Raw genomic sequence first — 26,662 nt, 5'->3', positions numbered from 1 at the left:
CCTTCGACTAAACAGATGGCGCACCACAGACGAGCTACAGTACCTCGTCAGGCCGGGACTCTGCGGTCTATTTACACCCACAGGTCTGTGGCCGCTCTTTCACTGGTGAGGCGTACACTTCCAGGAGGAACGCTGGTCTGAGCGGGGAGTCAAGGGTCCGTCCTGTCATAGGCACTCATGGCCATTGATCGGTGCTCAATTAGCATATTGGTGATCATGGAACTGACTTCATGGCCCATGTTGGCCCATTATGTAAATGTGATGTTTATAAGGTTGAGAAACCTGCAGTCAGCTGAGACAGAGGACGTCACTCGGATGACTTAGAGATGCCACACTTCCTCAGCCCGTGAGCATCGTCTGCTGGGTGAAGCTGGCTAATGCTAGCATGGCGCCAACCGACCCAGAGAGACGCGTAGAAACCAAACAATCTCCCCGGAGATAAACTAGGCCAAGTCCAAAATAGCACGAGTTGCGAGCCAGAGACGGCAACACTGCTTGGATTGTGTGAAGTAGTGTGGTAAGGTGATGGAGGCAGAATCACTGATGGTGTCTTTGACTGCAGACACAGTACATCTATGTTCCTCCTCATGACTGCGAGCGACTCTTCTTCCCCATTCACCCCAAAGTTCCTTTAATTCAGGACCCCGCCCACTTCTTGTTGGTTACTTCACCTGTCACCAACATCGCTGCTAGTTTCCTACTTTTAGATGATGTGAACTGAATCTTTTTGGGATTTGGAGTTTTGAATTGTAACGCCATCTTCCGATTAAACCACCCGCTGTATCAGCCACTCTTTGCTTTCTTCCCTCTTTTCTCCTTCTCAGATTTTTCCATCCCTCTCTGCTGTTGTTGATTTGTCGCCTCGTGCCAACAAAGCGGTTCTTCCAACCCCTGGCTCTCAGATCACCCAATTCCTCGGACTGACCTTGCATTACCCACAAGGCCATGGGTCATCAAGCGTGCGCTCGCCTCATCCCACAAATTGTGGCTGGTGCTCCTTTTCTGTTGAGCCCAGCACTTTTGTTTCCATTTATAGCCGCCTCTTTTTCAGGATCCCAATCATTATAAGAAGGGGAGGTGAGTTACAGCCCTGCTGAATTGCTAATGACAGCACCTCTCCACCGCTGTAATGGGTATTAAACCACAATCATATTAGAGTGGAGGGGATGTCACCAAGGCCGGCCTTTCTTTGTGCTGCACGCTGGGAGTGGGAACAACCTGCAGACGAGCGTGAACATCTTCCAGCAGATCTTAAAAGTCTTATTTTTACTTGTGAAAGACTGACTCCTTTAATTAAAGCACGTTTTATCAAATATATACCACTGTACCTAATTACATTATTTTTACTGCCTTTATTAAGAAGCAACCATCTTCACAGTGTGCACGTGTCAGCTTCTGATCCCTCAGTCTCTGAAAGCGTGGTCAATGCAAAACTGATGAGACAACACATCCAGTCGTTTGTCTCTCAGATAAAACATTTCTCAGTCTTGCGTGTGCGATCATTTCTAAACAGCCTCACATTGTTCGCAGGGTCTGATGCCGGCTTTGATTTGAGTTTTAAGCTGAAAACAGTGACTCGCTGCAGGACCGGCTCAGCGGGACGGTTGTCTCCGGTGCATGATTGTTCCTGGCTGATCTGTGTGTACATTTTAAAGGTTTGTCTCCCTCATCTGGACAGACGGCATAACTACAGCTCAGGTTGGACGACTAAGAGTTGGACAATGTGTGTAGATGAAGGGTTGTGACATTAATGAAGTCTTATGGGATCATATGAAACAAAAATCCAAGTGTTCAGCATGATCGATGGCACAGAAGGAGAACTTACGCGTTACCAAGTTTCTGCCTTTCACCTGCTGCCGCCTTCTCAAACGGACAAATGAGATCACCGGATTTAACGAAGCCCCGCCCCTGCTCCACTCAGCGCTTGCGAGTCCAAAGTAAAAGTTCTCCGAGCGATGTAAGCGAAGTTGGCTGCAGATGGCACTTAGCTGGGCCGAGCATGCAGCGTTAGCAGCAGATGGCGCAGTGCTGGGCTGATGGATGCACTGTCGAAAACTCCAAACAAGAAACCTGCTGCTCTTCTTCCATCAGAGAGGCTGAGGAGGACGAGCCTCTGTCGCTCTCAAACGTCCACGCGGCGCACACAGACTGGTGATGAATGCTGCGTTAGCTGATTTATTAGAGCCATATTGTGGGTTCATACTCTCCCCTGTTGATTCTTGTTATTTTGTGTGATGGGATAAAGTCTGCTGAGGACTGCGATGGCAGCGAAACTGGACGGGAAACAACGGAGGATCGCTTCACGGGGATTTATAGGTCGTTAAAAGAAGAGAAGGCTGAAATCTGAGGGTTGTATTTTACTTCATGTGTCATTTATATACAATGACACATGACATCTATCACTTTTGCATCATAAAAAACTTTCCTTTATTGAGCATCTTAGTTCGGCCTCCATCAGTTTCTGGAGATCGCCGTGTTGCGATTGGCTGAGGAGGCAGATAATGGAGTGACAGTGACCTTCAGTCCCTCCAACTGCTCGTGTCTCTTCAAACTTGGAGACAAGTTTCTGTCCCGTCTCCAGGCTGATTGTCCTGAAGCTCCTCGGGGATTCAGGTTGATGCCCAAGGACTTCAAATCCTCCTTTATCTCAAATTATTTCCTAAAATCAGCCACAAAATACTAAAAGAAATGGATGGTTGGCACTGATGCTGTAATTACATGAATCACAGCATCAGTGTGGCACTGCTGAGGTCTTATTGTGATGGCAGAGATTACTTAGTGTTAGTTACTATAATAACCGTGATGCAGAGACAATATATCTATTACAAAAGAAGGAAGAAGTAACACGATGTTTTCAGTTTATTAGCAGAATCGGTGGTTTTTATGTCCACACGGTGATAGAATAGCACAAAAATATGAGGACTGTTGCTGTGTGCTGTTCACGAAGTGGACACAAAAACAGTTTTTTATGTCATTAAGTTTCTTTTGAAAAGGACCGCATACAAGAAATGTCTCAAAGAGGAGAGGAGATCCTAGAGTCTGTCCCTGAACGGTGACCTTTCACCTACCGCTCCGTGTTCCTGACCTCTGGGCCCAGCCCGGTCCGGCTCGTCCCTGCGGAGAGGAGGGTCAAAGCGAATCAATACAAAGTATTTCCGATCTGTCGCCTTTATCCCGCGGTGAAACAAAACGATGATCTTCATAAGAGCGAAGTGACGTTGTGACCTTTACAGTCTCAACCCGTTTTAACACCGGTGGGAAATTTTCCATCATAGCGCTCTCCTATCAAAACACCAAATACCTGCTGGAGGAACGTCGTGCGCCCCTCCAGGAGAGGCCAAGAGACTTGGAAAATCAATGCCAAGGTGCAGCGAGGCTGTTAGCTCATACTAACACAGCTATAAACTCTACTCGAACATTCATTTTTTCTACCAGGAAATTCACCCCTGCAGTATACGTGCAGCTGTAACATTATATGTCTGCGGTATGTGTGTGGACACTGATGAACAGAGCATTCATTCAAACAGCAGCAGTCAAAGAAAGCGCGCGGGCCTCGTGTCATCCGAGATTAATCGCTGTGATATAAATACTCGAGCGGCTGAAGAGCGAACTGTATTACAAGCCGGTTTGGACTCGGCCGTCATTTGGCTCATGAATCATCTTTGTTAATTGTATTTGCTACCAAAATTACACGAGGGAATCCTGTATCTACAAAATTGATAGTGGCTACAAATATTTGAGCCGTGTTTTTCTTTGACACCAGCGGGCTCGTCGTTTTGTCAGCGGCCCTCGGCTCCCCTCTGCTAGATGTGCCGTGACTTGATATATTGGGTCTTTTAGCCCCCGCTTTGGCTCAAATCCAAGGCCCATTTGTACAGATGGGGTTTTACGTCGGCCGTTTTAGCAAAGCACCCTCCCCATAAAGCCAAAGTGTCTCATCGCTTCATAATTGTGTGATTATGGTCAATTGCTGCGGTTGGGGTGACAGATTCTATCGGAGCCCAACAGATGCTTTTATCATATTTTAGATCTCCATTTGACCTTAATCAACCGTTACATGTATGAATAAAATGGGGAGGTGATATTTCACGGGATCAGGTGTGCGAGAGGAGCAGGTGTGACAGAACGAGGCCGTGAGGGACGATGACACACTTGGGTTAACCCACACGGCTGCTGGCGTGGCTGAAAAGTGATGCCGCTGAATGAACTGTGCAACAACCAAGGCAGACAGAGGGTGCCACCAGGTGGGAGAGGGTTGACATTGCAGCTATTGTTTGAGTATCTGTGAAGTAGAAAGTTATAGCATATATATTTATTATTGTACAGAAGGCATTAAAATGAACCCAAACACTAAAAAATAGCACAAGTGCTCAGCTGAAGGCAAAAACGACACATTTCATTTCGACTCTTCCACAATGCTGATTTCTGAAACACAAACAAAAGGATGAGATGATCTGCCGCCGTCTCAGCCCGTCCCCTGGATCCTTTATTTATTATATAAAGTATTTTGCGTATTTGATTTGGTAAAAATTTGGCCTGTAAGACGATTCATTCCTCGTTCTTTCAGCTACATGTTGCTAAATTTAAATCAGAAATAGGCTGATTTACTCTTGCAGCACTGAAACACCTCAGTGTCCAAGTTTGGCATTAAATCTATGAATACTTATAGAGCAATAGAAGTACTTCAGATTTGTTTGCAGACATCAGGAAACAAAAATCAGCTTTGTTGTTAAGGATCCTCATCGGGGGAAAGTGAGCACGCTGAGGTTCGAGGGATCTTTGCCTACTAAGAGTAACTCGAATCTCTTTTCTCAACTCAGTGATTTCTGCCATGTTTCAGGCTTAACAGAACAAAACGACTGCGTCTCAAGCTACCCTGGGAAACATCTGGAAACTATTCTAATCAGCCCACATCTTTAATCAGACATACTGAGGTGACAAAAGTCATCGTTAAAGGTGCAGGGGAGGCCTGTGCTACAACATATCCAGGACATGTTTTCTAATAATAATACATGTGAAAACACTACAGCAGAAAATGAACGAGAACAATATTAAGAGATTTAAAATCCAGGAATAATATGAATGTAAAGCATGAAACAAGATGGTCAGAGGTGATGTGGCTGTAAAATCAGTTTCTCCGAGTCTAGCTGACAAAGATAAAGTGGTTATAGGTTCTATAGATGAGCTGCAGCACAGCTGAAGGCTCAAGTGCGATCACGCGGAGGCGGTTATCAACTGGATGGTCGACCCGTCTAACCATGAGATCACAAACTGAAAGCACGAGCACTGTGCAACGTTTACATCCCAGTATAAAAAAAAGTTTGTGTGCTTTTAAGCTCTTAAAGACCATTAAAAACTCTCCGAAACAAACAGTTTAGGTTGATAGAGTCATCACTGTCAGTAGTGAGTAATGGGAAGATTTGGGTATAATTACAGCTGCTTGTTCCATTAGATTAATGCATTGTTTAGATTTGCTTCTTAGACTGTTTATGCCCTACTCTTTCAGCTGCATCTCAATCTAATATCGAAAGATAATTCAAGTCAGAAACATTTTACATAATGTCAACAAGTAAAATGCTCCGGGGGCTATTTTTAGCATAATGTCACTGTATTACAGCTCACAGAACAATAACAGTAATGCTTTGTTTGCAGACACCAGGAATAAAAAGCAGGAAATAAAGTTTGTTTTGTTTCTTTAATGATGTTCGTCAGGTTTCAGGGATCTATTTTCTAGAGAATTGATTGGTTAGTAGGCGGTGGTTTGGCACATATTGATCTTTTACCTTGAACATAACCTGCAGGTCAGGTCTGCAGCATGTTACTGTGGTGAGGAACCACCTTCACAACCCAGAAAACACAGTGTTAAGCCTGAAGTTTACCCATCACCTGCTACTTAGGGCCTCGGGACGTGAATGCGAACACAATGTCAGAGTTCTTCTCAACATGTGCGCACAAATACATTTTTGCCATGATGTCACCACAGCAGTCAGAAACAGACATAATGTGACCAGGTGAGGCCCAACGTCCAACAACAGTAATGATTTAAGGCATCTGCAAGTCAAGCACCTGTAAAACAAATATTATTATACATATAAATATATATAAATGTAATTAACACTGAGAGAAATGTGAATGAATGTAAATTAATATACACTCGCTATAAAGCAGTTCACCTTTCGCAGCCTCGCTGTGTCACAGATTTATTTTTGTGCAATTTTGAGTGCTTTTTTTTTTTAATACAGCGCATTTTCTCCTGCGTCCTGATTGGCTGCAGACCATTGTCAAAATCTCGCGCCGTGTCTCCTGTACAGTACAGAATGTGTTCAGCTTGTCAAATTTACATAAATCTTCGATCGCTAGCAGCGTGACTCTGAAGTGCTGCACTGTATGTTTGTTTTCTCCCCAACAAACAACACTGTCGACGAAACGTTTGCACCGTCAAAAGCAGCTGCGGTAGCTCCCAGAAGGCAGAGGAAGATGCTAACCATCGCACAAAAAGTTGGACTTCCTGACATGCTAATGGAAGGTAGAAGTTACCGTATTTTTCCGATTATAAGGCGCATTAAGCGAAACAAAACAGTCAGATAAGTCAAACTTTACTCAGCTCCTTCTTCTTGCTTCCTCTACTTCCGTACCAGTGATTCATTAATGTTGAATTCTCTGGCAGCTGCTCGGTTCACATGTTCTGGACCTGAAAACAGGGTTTGATCTTTGGTTTCTTTCTATAATACTGGACTTATTTTTCTACCAAGGTTTGAACTTTGAGTGTAAACAAGAGAGAAAAGTGTGAGAATGTTCACGCCTGTCTGAGTGTATAAAGTGTGTAGTGAGGGGTTTTACAGCCTTAAAACATCTGTAATAACTGTAAAAAATAAAGTTGGCTACTTTACACGTAATTAAATGTACAACCCTGAAAAATGATGGAGTAATCAAAGTAAATGTAATCTAACCTCTTTGCATTAAGAAAGCAGTTTATCCATTAACAGGATAAGACGAGTGGTGACATCAGCAGCACGTATTTCTGAATCAAGCTCCTGTAGCCGAATCTTTACTTCAGAGACACATTTAAAAAGTTAAACGTAAATGAACGCAGCTGTGTAATGTTCGTTGTTGAAGCCTCTTTGTGCTCGATTTTGGATGATAGCGCCCTCTCCTTGATCCCGGTTCTGTTAAAAGTGAGTTCCTCCTTCCCACTGTCGCCGAGTGCTGCCAATAGGAGATCATCTGATTATTGGGGTTTTTCTCTCAAACACTGTAGTTATTTACCTGATGTTTGACAGTTTCTTGACATGATGCTGTGAATTGCTGTCACGTAACCTTTACTGTGTGGTGATGAGGGGCAGCCAGAGATGTTGTTCCATACTGACACAACAGCATCCATAATCTCCTCTGTTGGACTCTCATGGTGAACATTTTGAAAAAATCTTAATGTTGTTAGCTTTTACTTAATTTGCTCATGCTTGTATGGTTAATGAAAACTGGGGTGTCTTCCTTTAGCAAGCCTCGGAGATAGAGTTGGATGTCTCGAGACCGGTCTCGAGACCACTTTTACGTGGTCTTGGTCTCGACGGACTTTTGTCTTGGTCTCGCTGTTTCGGTCTTGCGTTCTCAAATCGACATAGTGTTCGGGAGATTTGGAGTCAACCATCAGCGGAGCGGGGGGGTGGCTTACTGGGCTTGAGCCCCGGTCATTTTTTCAGAAGCATGGGGTCTTTTGGAGTGTAATTTGTTAGTTAGATGCCTGACTGACAACTGTATAAAACAAAAACAACACACGAAGCACAGATCGCACCGTTGTAAATTCCCCCTAATTTTGGTATGATCCGAGCTCAGGCACTAGGCGACTGAGCACAGCACCCATGTGAGCGAGGGGGGAGAAGCTGCTGCCTGCGAGTTTGCTGCAGACAGAGGAGAGCTTAAGTTTGACCAGGCACCAAAGCAAATCATTCGTACTGTACAAATAATGTAAATATGACGGTGCATCACAAAAGATTGATATCAAACTGATCACTTGGTTGCGTTACTTGCTCTTCGAGTGAATCAACAAATGGATAAATAAAAAGCCGAACAGCAATGCTGATTTTTTAAGAGAGTCTCAGCTTACATTTCATATTTTCAGTTGTTTCCCTCCACGGCTAAACAAACTCTCTAAATCGGTTTCAGTTGTGTACTGATGAACACAACAATGGACATAAGGAGCTTCTTTCAAAGAAAAAACTCAGGTAAATGTTATTTTATATATTATGCTTTGGATGTTGTTCAGTATATCTATGCAAAACAGGAGGAATTTCAATACACAGCAGGATATTCAAAGTTGAAACCAGATATTTACTCTTTATGGAGAAAACATAAAAACTTTTTTTTACTGTTAAACATCAATTTAGAGTAAACTTGTTTTGTTTTGGATAAATATTGAAACATCTTTTGAATTAGTTAAATGTCAGAATAAAAAGAGGGAGCTGTCTATTTTAATCCCTTTCATCAAATGTAGGAGTACATGTACACTAAGTTTATTGTTAATTAATAAGAAACTCCAGACGATTCCATTCTGAGCTGAAGAAGCTTCTGATAGGTTCGTAGAGTCCATGTGAGTAAATTGGTGGCACAGCTGTGGATGCATATAAGGCAAAACACAGAGCCTGTTTCTGTGACATAGGAACATCAAGAGATGTCAACCAAAACACCAGGAAAATAATAATGGATTGGATTTATATAGCGCGTTTCAAGGCACCCAAAGCGCTTTACAATGCCACTATTCATTCACTCTCACATTCACACACTGGTGGAGGCAGCTACAGTTGTAGCCACAGCTGCCCTGGGGCAGACTGACAGAAGCGAGGCTGCCATATCGCGCCATCGGCCCCTCTGGCCAACACCAGTAGGTGAAGTGTCTTGCCCAAGGACACAACGACCAGGACAGAGAGCCCAGGGATCGAACCGGCGACCTTCCGGTTACAGATGCGCTTCCCAACCCCCTGAGCCACGGTCGCCCCAAAGAATTGTGGAGCTCCATAAGTGTGGCTCAATTTTGAATACAATTTGGTGCCATTTGCAATTAAGAAATACAGATAGTTTCTCATATTTATCAATCTTAAAAAAAATAAACATTTAGTCTGATTTGATGTTACAATTAAAAAAGTGTTTGTGTTTTTATCTGAAGAGTATTTAAACATCTGGTTTCCACTGTATATTTGATGATGTTGGTGTTTGGCTTGATTGTCAGCACAAAGAGGGAGAGAGACGACAGAAGAGCAGGTGAGACACACATGTTAGTCAAATGGTTGTTTGCCAAAACTCATCAGAACATGTATCTCGTACCTAGTGTTTCTTTTTAGATACCATTTGTTATTTTTCAAATTCTATATTTATTAAGTTCTGCAGGCTTGTTTGCACAACAAGGCTAAATAATTATATAAACTTTTCTCAATCTAAATAGTGGACTTTGGTAGAATTAAAAAATAAGTGTAGTGCAGGTCTATGATGATTTTTAGTGCTACTATCATCTAGTTCTGATTCTGGTTCTGTCTTGGTTACTGTTGTAGTCCTGTTTTAATTCCGGATCAGTTCTGGGTCTGGTTGAATTGGGGTTTAGTCCCTGTGTCTTGATACAGGCCCGACTTTGTTCTGCCTTGCTGCTTAATTAAAAAACTAGTTTAAGGTGTCCTGCATATGTATATAGAATAGCATCTGGCTGCAGTTTAAAGACTTTTTTTTTTGTCTCGGTCTTGGTCTCGATACCCTCTGGTCTTGGTCTCGGATTAGGCGGTCTTGACTACAAGTCTACTTGGAGATACTTCCACATATTAAAATGATAAAAAAAAAAGACCAAAACTAAGCAAAAACTGAACAATTAAAAAAAAAAATCAAAGCAAAAAATGAAAAAAGCAAACTCACTCTGAACCCAAACTCAAACCAACAACTGAAAACTAATAAAAACCAGAGAACTCTTTGTCTTTGTCTTGCACAGCGTGTCCAGGCTGCACCGTCACAAAGAGCGAACTCTATGTTCTCGCTATGGAGAAGCATCCGGAGACATTTTCCAGGGTTCTTGTGTGAAAACAGCTTTAGTTAAATATCAGGTTATACACTTGGTTTGGAAGAATACATAGAAAACTGATACGAGTCCTCTCTCAGCTGTTTGAATACTAAAGCGAAAAATGTCAACATGAACTAAAAATAGTTTATTTTTCAGTGTCTTTTTGTCCCCTGCGTGCCCGCTCTCACGTGCCTTCGTCGCCTCCATTAAATGTCAGTTTCGTGTTATTATGTATTATTAATAAGCAGAAAACAGAAACTGGGGCATGTCTTAAACAGCTAATAAAAACGGCGACGTTAAAACAAAAGCACACGAACCGTATTCGCCTACTGAAGGGGAGCGTGTGCGCATCCTGATGTGGCACAGCAGTGACACAAATAACATTTTCTAGATTTTGTTGTGACAAAAAAAAGAAAAAATCCCATCTCCCATTGTTTGTAGAGGCTCAAAGGATTAAACAAAGTCAACAGTGATGGAGAGGCACTGATCTTCTGAAGTATTTACATTCGTGTTTTTTGTCTCTCCCGCTTCCCCCTGAAGGCGCTTCTATATTTCTCCACTCGCGGGCTTCGGTCTTTGAGTTTGTCTTTCTCCGGTTGGGTAAATGGCAGCCTCGGCGACAGACAGGTGCTCTCCATCATGCGGCCCCAGAGGGGCTCCGGCACAAGACAAATGGGTCTGGAAGCGTGGCCCCGCCCCCATTCCACCTGGCTCGTGTCACGCGGCGTCGTGGGACTTGTAGCGTTACCGCGAGCCCCGGCGCGTCCCGAGCATCCAGCAACTCATCACTCACCACAAAACAGCGGAGACGCGGAGGCTGAAGTAGACAAGTTTATTAATGATAATAATGAGGATGATGAGGATGATGATAATATTAATAATTAGTCATAATTATAATAACGTTAATGTCATAATAAATAGAACTCTTCATCTGAAGCACGTAAAGAGAAGCATACAGAAAGAGAAAAAACAAAAACACAAAGTTCAGAGTACAGAGCCAGAGGAGGGGGCGGGGACTTCTAGAGACATTTTTTTTTTTTAACCTTTCAATATATCCATTTAATTTTTTAACATTTTTTTAAACTTTATTTAACTGGAACATTTACAAAAGGAGAAAGAGTTAGATTTTAAAAAATCCTTATAAATAAATTTCGTCATTATTAGAACAAAATACAAGATTTCAGGGGAGTCAGGATGTTTTTTTTTTTTTTTCCCCCTGAAAGGACAGCCGGGGGCGGGTAGGACGGGAGAGGGAAGGGAAGGTCATTATGTACAGAACACCAGGAATACAAAAGGGGACCGGTCAACTCACATACTAGAAGGCTGGGGGCAGGGCAGGGGGGGATTGGGATGGTAGTACTGGGGCGGGTGTGCTGGAGGCGGGGACAGGGCAGACTCTCAGAGGGGACATCCTGCTAGTGTCACAGCTCAAGCAGTTGTGCTCAGGAAGATCAGGACCAGTTCGTTATACTAAAGGCATCTGAAGGAAGGAAGGAAGGAAGGAAGGAAGGAAGGAAAGAAAGAAGGGAGGGTCACTTCAACCCCACCCCCACACACACACCCACCCCCGCTCCATCCCACTGTTAAGGCGCAGGCTGGAGTTTTGGACACAACAAATGGATGCAGATGTAAACTTGGAAGTTCAGACTTTGCACCGGCGGACAGAGACAAACAGCCACAGTTAAAACGACCCCAAAAAAACAAAAACATGAAACAAAAAGTCCCTAAAAATTTTCATGTATCCTATAATCCAGACTTGACCACTGGAGAAAGAGACATTACAAACATCTAACTACTCAGATTACATCATTTAAAATGTAGTAGATACTTTTCATATTGACACGGATCAAAAGACTTTTTTTGTTGTTTTTTTAACTGTTCGAGCGCAGCTCCCGTGAGGCTTGGTGAGCACGTTTAAAGGAAGCTTTGTTCACAGGAGCTGTTCTCAGTCAGAAAATGTGACAAGATAACTTCATGCAATGAAAGCTACTAGGACAGAATTCTACCCGTAAGCAGGATGAGCTCTATTCTTTACACGTACCAGCAAAAAGTTATAAAGGACAACATTTTCTCTCTCACTCCGTCTGTTTTTTCTTTTCAAGATAATTCAAAAGTTGGCCAAAAGTCATCTGTAAAGCTGTTTACACGCTCGAACACTAAAGAGGAAGCGATGTACCCACGTTGTGTGCACACGTGTAGTGTCGTTGTTTTAATGGGCAGGAATGCAGGTGAAAATCACCTTGAAGCTGCGGCTCTAACGTGGTGTTCAGACCAAACATGAAACAGAGTTTCACTTTGTGTGACTCTCATGAATGCGGTTGCTGGTTTTGGATCGTTTTGCAACCCCTAAATATTCACCCCAGCGACCGATGGGACGCCCGGTTCCAGATTTCCTCTGAAACTTTCTCCAAACTCTTCCTCCCCCCTCGTATCTCTCGGATGCTGAGTCAGGGGAAGCAGCTGATCGGCTTTAACAGCACAGCTTGAAGTGAATTTCTCGCTGAAACCCCGCGGCTGTTTATTTGCCTCTATTCTCGCCTCACCCGGTGCAAATCGGTTTGAATTTGCACCTTTTGCATAGACTGTGTGTATCAAAATTGGTCTGAACACGTCATTAGATTTAGCGATGGTTTAGTGATATTTGCTCATCATAGTCATGTAAGTTGTCCAGTGTGACGTAAAAACTCTGTTTTCATTCTTTGTAAAACTTTTTTTTTGGTTTTGTTTTGTTTTTTTAGTACAAGGTAGAAAAAAAAGCGGGTCGGGTTAATTTCTAAATGGAGTCATTGCTCGGTTTTCCCAGCGGAGGGGCGCCGACGCCGTTTGCAGCACATGTAGCAGAGCAGCATCATGGAGTCGAGGCGTGTCTCTATTCTAAGTTGCTAAAGTGTTTCTGAAATACATTGCTGGAATACTGAACGGTGACCACATCGTTAGTTATTTGATATATCGCTCTAAAATACTGTGTACTTACATATCTATAAAAGAATACTGGCCCATATAAATCCTCATCAGAATGTCCTGCTGCCTAAACACTGGTGTGAGCGCCGGCCTCAAAAATCCAGCGGACTCTAAAGAGAATTGCACGAAATCCCGAACTACTCTTACTAAAACTACGACGACTACTGTGACTAATATTGTTCAGAGGAAAAACTAGAGAAACGGTTATACTGACTGTGAACCACTGTACTGTAAAAATTCAAGTTAGCAGTTAAGAACTAAAACCGTGGCAGCCTAATATATTACATGCGTCTGTATCGTCGCCCCGTAGAAATGCTTTATATTGACCTCTGACATCAAATGCAATAAAACGAGCAGAGGTGCAGTGTAGTATCGTGTGTGTGTGTGTGTGTGCCAGATGTATCTGCAGAGCTTCATTGTTGGCCAGAAACCGTTAAAATCCCAGCAGGGAGCCACACTGTTGTCCTTGATTACCACGGAAACACACACTATAGTTTACTCTGACCTGAACCCACACACACACCTCTGCTGCCACAAATACTCACCAGAGCACCAAATGTGGATTAATCAGCTGCTGGAAACAGTCCCTAAGTAATGCACTTCAGTTTGAGCAATGCTTACAAAAAGTATAGCGGCCAGCTGCTTCCTCGGTTTTAAAGGGGACTTATTTCAGGTTTATATCATATATGTGAGAGATTGCTGAAGCCTTCGTTTAATTAGGCGAACGTGTGTTATTGTAATCCCTGTGAGCTGAAAGCTTGAAGCGTTGGATCTCCTTACACGGTCGTCTCGAGAATCTCCCCTCGCCTGAAGCTCTGGGAGCCAATCAGAAGAAAAAGAAGGATTTTAAGACTAAAGGCGCCAAAACGGCTTTTCCAGGAGCGGCGTAACGAGCCAGGATACGATCGATACGAGTTTTTTAAATATGCGAATCACACATAATAGTCTTCACTATAAACCAAGAGACACGGTCAAAGTGGAAGTCAGAAAAACAAGAAAAATCAGAAACAAATTTTTTTTTTTTTTGTCTTGTGTTGAGATTTGCTGACAAAATTAAAATGCATAATAATACCAGTGTTATCCGTTTAGGTTTTATCAGCTAGGAGTTGACTAGAAGAAGTAGAGAAAAGTGCTGTCTACCCAGAATGTGCCTATCACACATGACATCAAGTGTTCTTGTTGCAGAATGCATAGATATTTCAGTGGACAAAATCCGAACATCTGACCAAAACCTAAAGTTCGTTAAAAAACAAACGACAAACTGTGGCTCTTTATCGCTGCTGATCATGTAGTGACCATTTAGGTTTCCCCCCGTTTTCCTTTCAGAGAAGCTCTGCTTTCCACAAAGTTGCCATCGAAGTAAAACTCCAGCCTGCTCCTGCGTTGCTTCTGCCCTACCGCGGGGCTGTAACCCGTAAGTAGGCCAGAGGAACCGCGTGACAAACCTACAGGTATGAAGACGCTAAGCCTGCGTGTGATCGCTGCATGGGAGAACGAATGACCGACTTTACCCCAATTAGACTTCACGACAGTTAGTTGGCATGATATAGATACTCTGTAATATATGAGAAGCTGTCTACGGATGAACAGAGGTCGCGTGGGTAGGAGCCCTGATTTAGAACAAGTACTTTTTTTAACCTGAAATAAGATGAAGTTAATCAAGAAGTGTGAGGTGAGATTTACTGTACAGGATAATAACAGTACACACTGTAGTTTTGTACAGGAAGTCAGGAGCTTAACCTAGTCTTACCCTCTTGTAACCACTCACACAAAACCACTACCAAGTAGTGTACCCTGAACTCTCAAACAAAGTTGTGCTTCACCCGAACCCGCTCGCCTCTGATAAAGTTTCTCCTCAGGGCCAGCAGGTTGTTTCCAATACGCAATAAAACCGCCCGCCCACCAGGGTCAGCGCCAGAACAGCGGCTCATAAACCGAGGCAGCTGCCGCAGGAAGCCGCGAGCCGAGCTTCGTCAGCGAGGCTCGTTACGTTAGCGGGAGAGCGAGCTCTACCTCGGCGGCGATGAGCGAATGAAATCTGGGTCACGTCAATACACATCCGGGCTCCGCCGTCATCACCGAGTCCCGCTGTCTCCTGATCAAAGAGCACTGAGACTGTGTGTTCAAATCATGCTTTGGTTCAAGTAAGAAAAGAAAAATCAATATTCATAAACTTTTTATCCCACTAAACTTTGCGCTAATTAGCAAGTGCTGGAGCTCCGGCGCGGGGCCGGAGTTAGCGCGCAGATGTGGTTCTTTTTGTGAAGTGTCTGAAAGTGGGATGTGGTGTTTTTGCTCAGAGTGGGGCACAAAAAAAGAGGGGAAAAAAGCAGTTTGGGGATTGTGTGTGTGATCCTGCCTGTGTTGTTAACCTGTGTGTGTTTGTGCACAGTATACATTTGCTTGTGTGGTAAACGTGGGATTCGGGGGGCGATGTCGGGGGAGATCAGTTCACACTATCACCGTCACACTTTCAATCATATAACACATGATCACATGTTACAGTAAATATCAGGGACATATTTAGTGGGAGGGGTCTGATATCTATGTTGGGGGCCAGAGGCTTTCCTGCCCACCCCCTCTATTCCCTGACATCACCACAGCCCATATAATAGATATGTATATATATTTATATACAGAAAAAGAATACATACTTATTGGACACCCTAGACATTAAAGTACATTCAAAAACTGAACCAACATTCTTGATTTAACACGTTTACAGTGATTTTTCCTGATATAAAGAATTAAGGTTTCGCTTCCACCAAATTAAAACTTTTTTTTTCCTGTTTAAAACTTTCAGTGCTGCAAAAAAATACAAAAAACACACAAATAAATATTCTCAGAATACACGGACAAAGAAAAGTTGACATATTTCAGCCCTAGTTCCTCGATTACCGTTGGATGGGCACTACTGTATTTCTATATGTTTTATCTAGCGACATAAGTCTATATGCCTCAGGCTTGTGTTTTGGTTATGCACCTGCTGATGTAGTACGATGGGATTATTCGATTATAATTCAATTTGTTACATGGACGTCGATGAGTTATTCTCGTCAGGTGGAAACGTGCATCCTTGGTAGTCGTACGCACCTTATCGTCGCGTTGGTCTGACAGTTTGTCCGTCGGTGCGGAGTGACGCAAAGGCTTGGGCTCGGAGTCTGGCAGGTGAGTAAAGTCGGCGACTTCTGCGCCGTGTTCTCTAACTAGTCCTCAGTCAGTGACCTCTGCTGGGGCGTGGAGAGGGGCAGACGGGGAGGCTCGGCTTTACACCGTCTCACCGTCCCGCCGTGGCTCACCCCCCCCACTCCCCAACGCTGTAAACCAGTGATGCTGCCCATTGGGGAGGGCGGGGATGCCCAATGGTGCTGCCGGGAGGAAGTGACATCACAACAGTATCCACGGGGGACGCTGCTAACGCTAGGCGCTGCAGGCCAGTGACACCGCAACAAGGAGGAAAGAGCGTCATCACCGGCCCGAGAAGGAAGGAAGGAAGGAAGGAGGTTGGAAGGAAGAAGGCGGAGCAGTGAGACCAGGAGGTTGACCTTTGACTCCACCCACAGGAAGTACAGCATAGAAAGTGCTTCTGCCTGGATGCCGAGCTCTCCCTGCCACCTTTTCTGTTTTGTTTTGTAACTTTTTTTTTTTCAAACACGACCTCGGCGACAGAGCAGTGTGCCACAGAGAGAGGAGGGGGGGCGGGGCTCCTCCCTCCTCCTTCCTGCATACCACAGAATCAGCATCAAGGGCCAACTGTTCATCTCCCTTACCAAAAAACATAAAAACAGATTTGTACATATATACTGCTTTATACACACTTTTTTTTTTACCATTGTAAATCACAAAAGTATAGAAAAATAAAATGTTTTATAATAACGGGACACTTTTCATTCTCTCTCTGTCTTTTTCTACCCGGCAAAAAGGTGGTCCCTGGTGGAAACTGGCTCACTCCGTCTGTCAAGTTTGTGGCTGGTTTGACACCACTGCCGCGGCGCCACTTTGTACGCCTCCCGTCTTTCCTCGCCAGCCTCAGTAGAGGGACTCCTCCTTGTCTTCTTCTTCTTTTGTTATTTTCTTAAAGCTAGTTCTCCTCTCTTCGTTGTTTTCATCTGTGATGTCCATCAATACTGAGTACAGCTCTTCATTTTGTATTTACTAGAAACAGGGGAGAGAAGCGGGAAGACTGGTGAATATGCAGAAAGTTATGTTTCTGATAGACATGCATAATGAGAGGTGCTGTGAAGAGTCAGTGTGCAGCAGCTCGGTGCAACTTTGTGCCTCTCTGAGTAAGTTTTTTGGGGGCGAGGATCGTGTCGCCGACAGCATAGTTCTCTGAGAGAAACCAACACTGGTAAACATATGGAACAACGTATGGAGTAAACAACCCGCGCTCGCTTTAAAGCCCCCTCCGCCCCATCTGTGCAATGTACACTAAAAAAGTTCAGAAGTTGAGGTTAAGACACGGCGTGGAAACCAGCAACAGGAGCCACAGCGTCTACAACTCAACTGCGAAAAAGTTTGGGAGCTCGGCGTCATTCGCGTTTCATCGCGCTCTTGTAATGCGGCATAAAAGAAGCGGGAGTAGAGGTCTCACGCATGCCAAAACCAAAGCTACTGCTCTCCCCAGGATACAGATCAGAGCGAGCTGTAATCGTGCGAGTGGAGATCGGCAGTTTGGCAGCACAAAGTGAAAAGTCTCAGCGTATAATGGGGCCGGATGGCAGCTGGGGAGAGAGGGGTGGAGGGGTGTGGGCGAGGCGAGTGTCCCGGGACCCTCGTCGTGACAGACGCTTCCTAATTCACAGTGATCTTCGGCAGCTCTGTTGAGCTTCTGATGAAAAAATAAATAAATGAAAGAAGATGAGGCTTTAATTTCAGAATGGCTTTGTAGTGCATCACCCCGCCCAGTCCCCCCACCACCTCCTAACCAGCAGAGACAAACAGTCAAACAAGTGGCGTGCTCAATCAGCCTCCACCCTGCACCCCCGCCCCAATCTGGCTCTTCCCAGAGAGGAACTGGCCCAAGCTTTTCCTCTCCTCTATCTATTCTATACCTCGGATTTACTGAGCGCTCGCTGGGGACCCACCATACAAAAATATCCACATGCGGTCTTACGGCTCAGCAGGGAGGGAGCACAATAGCGCTGCAGCTACATATAGGCCTCGCTGTCAGGCAGCCTGGAACTGGAAGGACTGCAGACACAAATATATTAATCACCCACGGATGTGAAGGATTCAGGGGAGGGGATGGTTCAGGCGTGAGAGCCTGTGCTGCTCTCACTCATAGTTTGTGAAGTCTGCTTAACAGTGTGCATGTCAGCTTTGAGCCCTGCGGACAGTTTGGGGTTTATTTCCTCAAGTTTTAATCTGTTTGTGCTGCCACCGTGCAGTGAAGGAGAGCGGACGCTAGTTTGGATGTTGCTGGAACGTTACACGGGCTAAACAGTCGCTGGATCGTTATTAAGACAAAGGCAGAGTAGGTGAAGATCCTTAAACACTGTCACCACTACAGAAAATAATCTTTGAGCTCTGAAACCCGCCCTTCCAAATCCGAGGTGTGTAATCACAGCTCAGAGGGGTTTGAAGCTTATTTGTGCTGCTCATCTCTAACAGAAGTGAGGCTCTTATCCAAGTCCTCAACACCTTCAGCTGCACGCAACCGCCTCCACAGCGTCATCAGGTAGCTAACCGACAGCGTCCATCCGTCGCGTTTTCCCCTCACAGTTTCTCCCTAACAGCATTTATGGTAGTGAAGGTCCTCAAAAACACCAAAGACTCCTGAAAATAATCTTTCGTCTGAGGTTAGAGGAGACCTGCTGAAACCAGCTGTGTGGTGTAGCTTCTGAAGCTAATTTTGGCTGCCCGTCATAGGCAAACAAGTTGATGCAACAAGTCCGCAACCGACCTGATTGGCTCCCACGCAACCTTTTTCATCAGTTACCTCAGCGGTCCCCATCCTTTAAGGTGTGGCGGATAAATACAACAATATAATAATAAACGTGACTTCACTGTGTAATTATGTAACTTTATTAGCAGCGTCCTCCTAAAATGCACCAACAACATTGAGCGTAGCATCCTCCTGTCTGCCCCTTAATGATCTGATCGTTATGGTAACGCCTAAATATTCCTTTCAAAATAAGACACACAACTACAACACGGGAAACGACGAGTTGACACTAAAAACTCTAAAAACCATAAACTTCACACCCCGGTACCAAACGACTCACGGATCGTTACTGGTCCATGCCCCAGGGATTGGGGACCGCTGAGTCACCTGACCAAAACAACCAATCACAACAGCTGATTCAGTCTAGCGCCAACCTTTCAGTTTGTGGTGTTCATGGCCTTTAATTTTTGAGTTTATTAGTTATTATAGTTCCAGTGTGACACTACAGCTTCAATGTATTCATTTATTTTCCACAATTTATTATTAACCTTGTGCTCTAAGTTACCCATTTCCTGTTTGGATCATTTAAGCGTGATCAGATCAGTCTGTCAACCAACACAACTTATGACAGGAATACACGACAGTGGACGAGCAGTTACCTCAACTTAAATTATTAATAGTCTCCCCGCTGTTTGATTTTGTGCCACAAAGGAGCAACTTAAAAAAAACCTGAAAGAGCTACACGTAGCAATAAGTTGGGCTTATTCGACGCTTAAATCTCAATGAAGCGAAGAAGAAGAAAAGATCTGTACTGACTATTTTTGTTAACTGACTTTGGTTGGTAGGAAATTTAGACTGTGGTGAGAAAGTCTTAGATTGACAACAGCAACAACAACATCCATGTGTGAAGGCAGACATGATGATCATATAACTGCTTTATTCTGACACTCAGAAAACAATCAGAGGTTACTTATATATATGTCACATATTGACAACAAAAGAATTCATGAATAAAGAAAAGGCTCATAATAGCATACTTTTAGCTATGAAATTAACCCAAAAGAATTACTTTACACCTTTCAGACAATATATTTTCATTATAAAGAGAACATAGAATTCAAGAACAAGTTCAGCTGAATTGAAAATACACAGATGACCCCACTTCATATAGGAATACATATAAAACAGTTACTCAGAGAATTGTGATATAGTGTATGGGTGTGTGTGTGTATGTATATACAAGTACAGTAACTTTTTTGCTTGGTTTTCTTTTGTACAAATATTTTAGGTGGATTAATAAATTCACCTGCCAGCTTATCAGGGCTTAGTGAATACCTATAAATATAAACGATGGATGAAGAGTATTTTCAGCTGATATGTAAACATATATACTACTATTAATAAGTACCAACACATATTTGGATCAATTAGAGGTCTAGTTGCATATTAAGCTGGTTGTGGAATACAACTAAAGCAAACAAACCCAAAAATATTAAAGTGTTTGTATAATAAATTCACATTTAAGTTACCTTTGACTTACATAAGCATAATAAAAACGGCTCAGACCTCTACAATACTGACTGCCAGTTATTAATGTTATATCTTACCATTTAAGCCTTGATAAGCTGACACTGAAACGGTTAAACAATGCTTATTTTAACTTTTTCTGTAAACTGTTGACAAACCCGTGCAGACTGATAGGAGCAATTCCAGATGACAGTACTCAAAGTTGTCCCCGGAATAACATGACGGAGGGGAAAAGTGGATGTGCATCCCCAAATAAATCTCCATGTTCCCTTATTTGGACTGCACGTGCTCATGCTAATGTAGGCAAACCCTACATGTATTAAATTTTTACAAATCATCAAATGTGTACGTGACGAAAATCACTGAAACAAAGTTCAACTTACAGCGTAAATCTTGATTTTAGATGAATCCGTATCCAGTTTTATATAGAATGTGATCATTAATTCGTTTTAATTTAAATCACGGGTCTCAAACTCGAGCCCACGATACTTATCAAGGCCGTATGTTAACATGAAGAAATATAATGTAATTTGATCCTTGAAGTTACTTTTTTGTTGGGAGGATTTGTTTGTTGTTGAGTGCAATGTTAAAAAAAGATTTAATATGAAGGCAACATTGGCATATCTGAATTTTTATTTTATTTTTAAAAATGAAGTGATAGCAGAAGTGCTGCCACGTGTGTGGCCAGAGAGGACCAAGGTGTTTATTTGGTAGTTCAACGAACGGCTTCAGTTATTTAGGAATGAGGGAAAACTGTGTTCATGTTTGCAGTTTTGTCTTGTTATAAAGTATCTGAAATTAAAAGCAAACAAACAAAACGCTGCATTATTGTAAATAGTTTTGGGTGTGTTCTTGTTTCTTTTTGTACTACTTGGTCCTCCAATGAGATCCAGTATCAGCAGTGGCCCACAGCTCATTCCAGGTTGAGACCCCTGCATTAAAACAACAGAATCTGTCGTTTGTTTGTAAACTCTGATCATTTATAGTAGTTTTGTAGCATAAAAGTAGTTCTTCCTCCCCACAGTTGATAAATTCTTCTGTTGTTTATGACAGCGTAGTTTGTGGTAGAGCTGTGATTGGCTAATAATCTATGGTTTGGACAAATTTGAGGTAATTTCTACCTTTTGACATTGATAACAGTGATCAAGCTTCACTTTCAACCAGTTTTCATGTACGATCACTGTCTGTCAAAGCATTAGCACGTGCACCTGCTCCGCTCAGGAAACTGGACGTCTAAACATCCTTCATGAGGTAAAATAAATGCTGGAGCGTGATCAGATCGTCATTTTTTCATTGCCACTGAATCTTTTATGAGGTCAGAGCGTCTGTGTCGTCATGTTATTACAGGGACCGTAAGAGTGAAGTCATGCAAAGCTGTTAGCTTACTGCAAACTACAGTGTTTTAGCGAACTGCCTTCACTCCCCCATCTCTCTCCTCCCTCACACAATCTAATGCATATGTATGTATATATATATATATATATATATATATCTCACATAGGCACACACATTCAGCTCTAAAAAAGAAACAAATCGATTTCATTCCAGTCTAATAGTGGTCACTAACTGAACGCCCACACGTGTACTCTGCTGCAGAGTTTATGTGAGAAACTCCTACAAATGTACAATCAGTTCTCCCGTTTTTTAAAATGGTAAAAATAATATTCAAAGTTTGTTCTATAAAAAACCCCAAACGGTGCGGAGCGTACGTACTAGCATACAAAAGGAAGAATAATGTTTGTTTACCTACGTAAAGACTTTTCTTTTACTTATGAGATAATGGGTGTTTTTTTCTTTTTTGATATACAACATTACTCTATATCATTTTAACATCTCGACTAAACATAACTAGCTGTATATGATACTTTTTTTATAAATATATTACATCTCAGAAAGAAAAAAAGGAAAACAAATAAAGTGCAACAAACAGATTTTTTTTTAAGACCACAACACTTTGAGTGTGAGTACATAGAAATTAAATATTATTGGCAAAAGCTTTCAGTTGCATTTCCGTAGCTGCGCTTAAATCTCGACAGCTAACAGCGGCTACACAGAGTTTCTTTTAAATCCACCTCACGCAGCACAAAGTTGTAATAGAAGCCAATGCAATGACCGCATGTCGACGAAGAGGCGAGTAAGTCTGCACTCTACACACATTTACATTGTGTCTTCTAACTCCTGGGTGCTTTCATATATAATATCTTCCTGGACTTGTGTGTGTATACAGTATATGTCTTAATATATATATAATACAGTAGTTTTAGTAAAGAACAACAGTACAGTCTTTATTTTATCATCATGGGGTCTCTGCTTAAAGAAAAAACTGAAAAATTAGCTCTTCCGAAACCTGCTGGTTGTGTTAGAAAGGAAACTGTCCTGCCGGCTGAGAAGTGAGTAGCACTGTATCCTAGTTTGTGAGTTTCAGTTAGCTCATCCTGAGGTAAAACATTTTGTGCAATGCTTAAAAAAGAGAGCGGTGACTTGTAGAAGAACAGCCCTCTGCCAGGGTTAACCCACCTCAGTGCTGTGTCATTCCCGTGTGACGGATGTGTGGGGTTAGCGTAAACCTTGTGTACAGATCACCCCCCGTGTTGTATTAGTGAGAATATGCAACCGTGTCTTCTGCAAACTCACTTCACATGCGACTATTCTGCGTTTAACAATGGCGTTTTGGGGAAACGTACACTGCAGACACACAGGAACCGCTGCACAATGTTATGCAAATTTTTGATTAACCGATTTACCCATTTAGTCAGTGAAGTGTGAAGAAGAAATTGTTCGCGGGGCTTATCGTGACTTCCCAGAGCCGAAAGCGATGGCTTCAAATTGTCTAGTTTGCTCAACCAAAAAAGCCAAAACAAAAGATGCTCAGTTTACAATAAGACGCAGCAGCTGGGAGCATTACTTTGTCTGTCAGTAGACTAATCAATTATTTGACTAATCCTGCACATCAGACATGTAAGAAAGTCCACTGCAGGTTTTTGGTTCATATTTAAAAATGAATCTCTACATCGTGTTTCCAGCACACGTACGATATCGTTATGGATTCCCTGCACTCATGTTTCAAGTGTAATTAATTTACCCAAGATGAGCTTTACTGACACTATAATTTTTTCTTTAAGACTGAGGCCAAATATTTCAATTCATTTTCTTTCCGTGAAGTATGAACATTTATTCGTTTAACTTTCTGTGCGGCTCGCACAAACGTGTTGCAAAGTGCCCTCTGGTGGACAAACCTGGTCACAGCGTGTTGCTTTTCAGCTTTTAAATGTTTTGTTTTTTATAAATCGGATGGATTTTAATGCAAATTCTAGATTCCCATATTCCAGTGCCTGGTCCCTTTATCCTTTCGAGCAGGTGTTCCCAAACTTTGGAATTCTGAGGATCGCACAGTTTCACTTCTTTTTGCTGGTTTGTCGTTTTTTTTAATGACTTGTGTTAAAACCAGTGCAGGGTAGGGTTTGGTCTGCTTCGATGGCTACAGCGACACAAACTGTGCGCCTCAGAAATGTGTTGATGCGACGCTACAAAGACGAAAACTAAGTACATTCATGAGCTGAGCTCCAACAACTTTGCAGATAAAGTTCTGTTTACGTGTCGTCAGAAGAACTTTTCAGCCAATTCAGAACTTTTGTATAATGTCTCCTGGAGAGGCGGTGTAAAGCAGAAGAACTAATTTTAAATCGCCTGGGAGAAAAAAAATCACTGGAACAGGATCTAATAAAAGACAACTATCCCTTAAAGTAATTTAAGGCGGCTTAAAGCACATGTTTCATGGTCCTATCAAATTTCTAAAAATACCAGTGAGCATGAGATAAGATGCGAACACAGGCCGCCGGTGGGAAATGCAAATGCTCATCCCCCATATTTACATTCAGCTGTACTTATATGAATCGCTGCACATCAACACAGCCGGTGTCACATTTCCCCCAAAACACAGCAGCTAATGCAGAACAGTTGCATATAAATGCACGGTGCTTTGCAAGAGACCGGGCTGGCATATGAGCATTGTGAGTTCAAGACAGAAATCTGACCTTCATGACCCTTTACTCTGCATGCTGTCATACCACATAATACAGCTTGTAAGGCTCCACTGCAAGTGCACAACAGTAGGACACTCCAATGTTTGAGGAAAAAAAAGAAAGCAATCAGAGCAGTGCTGTCTTTGAACTAAGAATTACCAAGGCATGCTCGTCAGCATTAAGCGTGCTGCACTTCTGCGTGCTGGATGAGTCAAAGATTCGATGATAAAAGCTGGGAAAGGAATTAAATGGGATGGATCAGTGTTCACCATCAACCTGATTTCTCTTTGTTGTGTGCACACACACACACACAGGATAGAAATGCCCCAGTATATTCTTAGTCAGATGACAGCAGCTGCATATACACACCTCTGAGCATGCACCATGCGTGCTGCAGTAGGCTCACATTGGTTATGGTGACACAGCACCCATATACAGCAGTCAAGATAATGCACATGTGCATAAAACTTTCCAAAAGAAAACCAAAAGCACAAAATGAATACGAAACAAGAGCAGACCAATGATGACATCAAAAAGGTTGTTGTAGAAATATCTGCTTGCGAGTGTCAGGGGAGGGGCTCAGCATGTGGACCTGGAAGCTTTTAGTTAGATTTAACTCTCCGCCAAGGACTGGGTGTTCGCTCGTTTTGTGTTTGTATTTTATTTTTTTAAAGAGAGGATTTTTTTTTCGTTTGTTTGTTGTGGGTAATGTCTCTGTCTTTTCTCGCTTTTTTCTTTCTTTTAGTAGGGAGTGAAGCGACTGTACCCTCCTCTGTATAGGCTAGCCTGCAACATCAAAGATGAAAAAGTACCAATCAGTATTCAGGTGACAGCTAGAGTCGGTTTCTCTTTCTCCACAAATTTCCTTCCTTTTAACTTATTGAGTTTTCATATACGTATAATCTCGACACAGATTGAGAGTTTGAGACACTGAAGCCAATAACGGGTTTTGTTGAATAAATTCCCCGATTGCATACAATCCGAGTGTGTGTTAGGAACGGGAGGTAAAGTGGATTGTTGGATTCGGAGCTTAACTGGTGCAATTCATACGGAGGAAATTGTTTATATGCATGTAGATAGAGCACTTTCTTGAACGGCGAATACATTTTGATTTCATTACGCTTAGAAATAAATTGAAAAACAGAGATTTGTCCTTTTACGGCCGTAACAATATCAGAGATTGGACTAAAGCAGAATAAGTTCTGAGAGGTTTAATCACGGCTCCTTTTCAAGTCTGGCAGAGGTGCCTGCACCTTTCTGGAGGGCCAAACCACCACAGGATATTAGCCCTTAGATTTAGCACCATGCTCAAGATATCTAGGGCAGACACACATAGAGCATGCAAGTGGGCCTATGCATGCACACCTGCACATGCACGCACACACACGCAGTCCTTCTCATCTTTCGGTGGCTCTGCTGCAATTAGGAATTCAGGCAAACTCCAAAGGCTACCGAATGTCTTCAAAGGCTAATTTTGCCTAATTTCGCGGAGCCCTCTTGCTTGTACAAAACTTTCATCCGTACGAGATGCTTCTGTAAGCTGGAAACGAGTAAAGAGAATTTCCAACCTCAACCTCAGAGGAACTAATTATTGTATAGCTTTTAAATGCAAAAATGACTCCTCGCTGCTGGAGAACCATTAATCAAATATGATTAAAGAATTAGGAACCAAACTGGTCTTTTCTCTTTAGCTTAGGAGTTTATTAGATGTTGGCCTCAGCACAGCCTGCATCCCAGTAGCCTCGCCATTTGTTCAGCGCCCCGTGAACCCACGAGCACACACACACACACACAAACAAGCCTGCGTTAGCTCCCTGAGCTCCCAACACACACCACATTAGATATTTTTTAGGGTCCAGATCCTGACTTCTACATTCGCTGAGAGGACGATTAAAGTGTCAGAGGAAAGGAAGGAAATTTGGAGGGAAGAGAAGAAAGAATAAAAAACATTCAAGCACATTTTTTTAATTAAGTAAATGAAGAGGAAAAAGAAATGTCTTAATTAATGAAAGCTTTTAGCTAGCAGCTGCACCGGGGAACTGTACGCTTCTTTTTTAAAGTTGTTGAAAAATCGCATGCATGCTGTAATGATGAATTTGAGTCATTTCTCAAGCTGAGAACACGCCACCGATCAAGCTTGTGGGCAGGAGAGGAGGGTGAGACAACTCCCTCCCTCAGTCTCGCTCTCTCTTTTATGTCCCACGGCACACTGCTGCATGCGTTTGATGG

At 42.8% G+C, this 26,662-nt stretch overlaps 2 protein-coding genes across 17 annotated transcripts in view; one reads left to right on the top strand and one right to left on the bottom strand.

The window, feature by feature from the left end:
* Nucleotides 1-26,662, top strand: part of LOC143418413 (uncharacterized) — a 145,254-nt gene that overhangs the window by 116,718 nt on the left and 1,874 nt on the right. The gene's annotated exons all lie outside the window — the stretch shown is intronic.
* The window catches only part of LOC101487767 (RNA binding protein fox-1 homolog 3), a 431,072-nt gene continuing 415,264 nt past the window's right edge, over nt 10,855-26,662 (bottom strand). For 6 of the 14 annotated variants that reach the window (XM_012920561.3, XM_076883450.1, XM_012920562.3 and 3 more), the window contains one exon: nt 19,232-25,219. In XM_012920561.3, the coding sequence (XP_012776015.1) occupies nt 25,175-25,219 (45 nt within the window). In that variant the 3' untranslated portion in view covers nt 19,232-25,174. Of the gene's footprint in view, nt 17,153-19,228; nt 25,220-26,662 lie in introns of those variants that run through there. The other 8 variants (XM_076883451.1, XM_004556389.5, XM_012920566.3 and 5 more) reach the window with 5 other exon arrangements.

The sequence above is a fragment of the Maylandia zebra genome, linkage group LG4 (assembly GCF_041146795.1).
Source record: "Maylandia zebra isolate NMK-2024a linkage group LG4, Mzebra_GT3a, whole genome shotgun sequence".
Lineage (NCBI taxonomy): Eukaryota > Metazoa > Chordata > Actinopteri > Cichliformes > Cichlidae > Maylandia > Maylandia zebra.
This window is presented reverse-complemented; position numbering and strand designations above follow the sequence as displayed.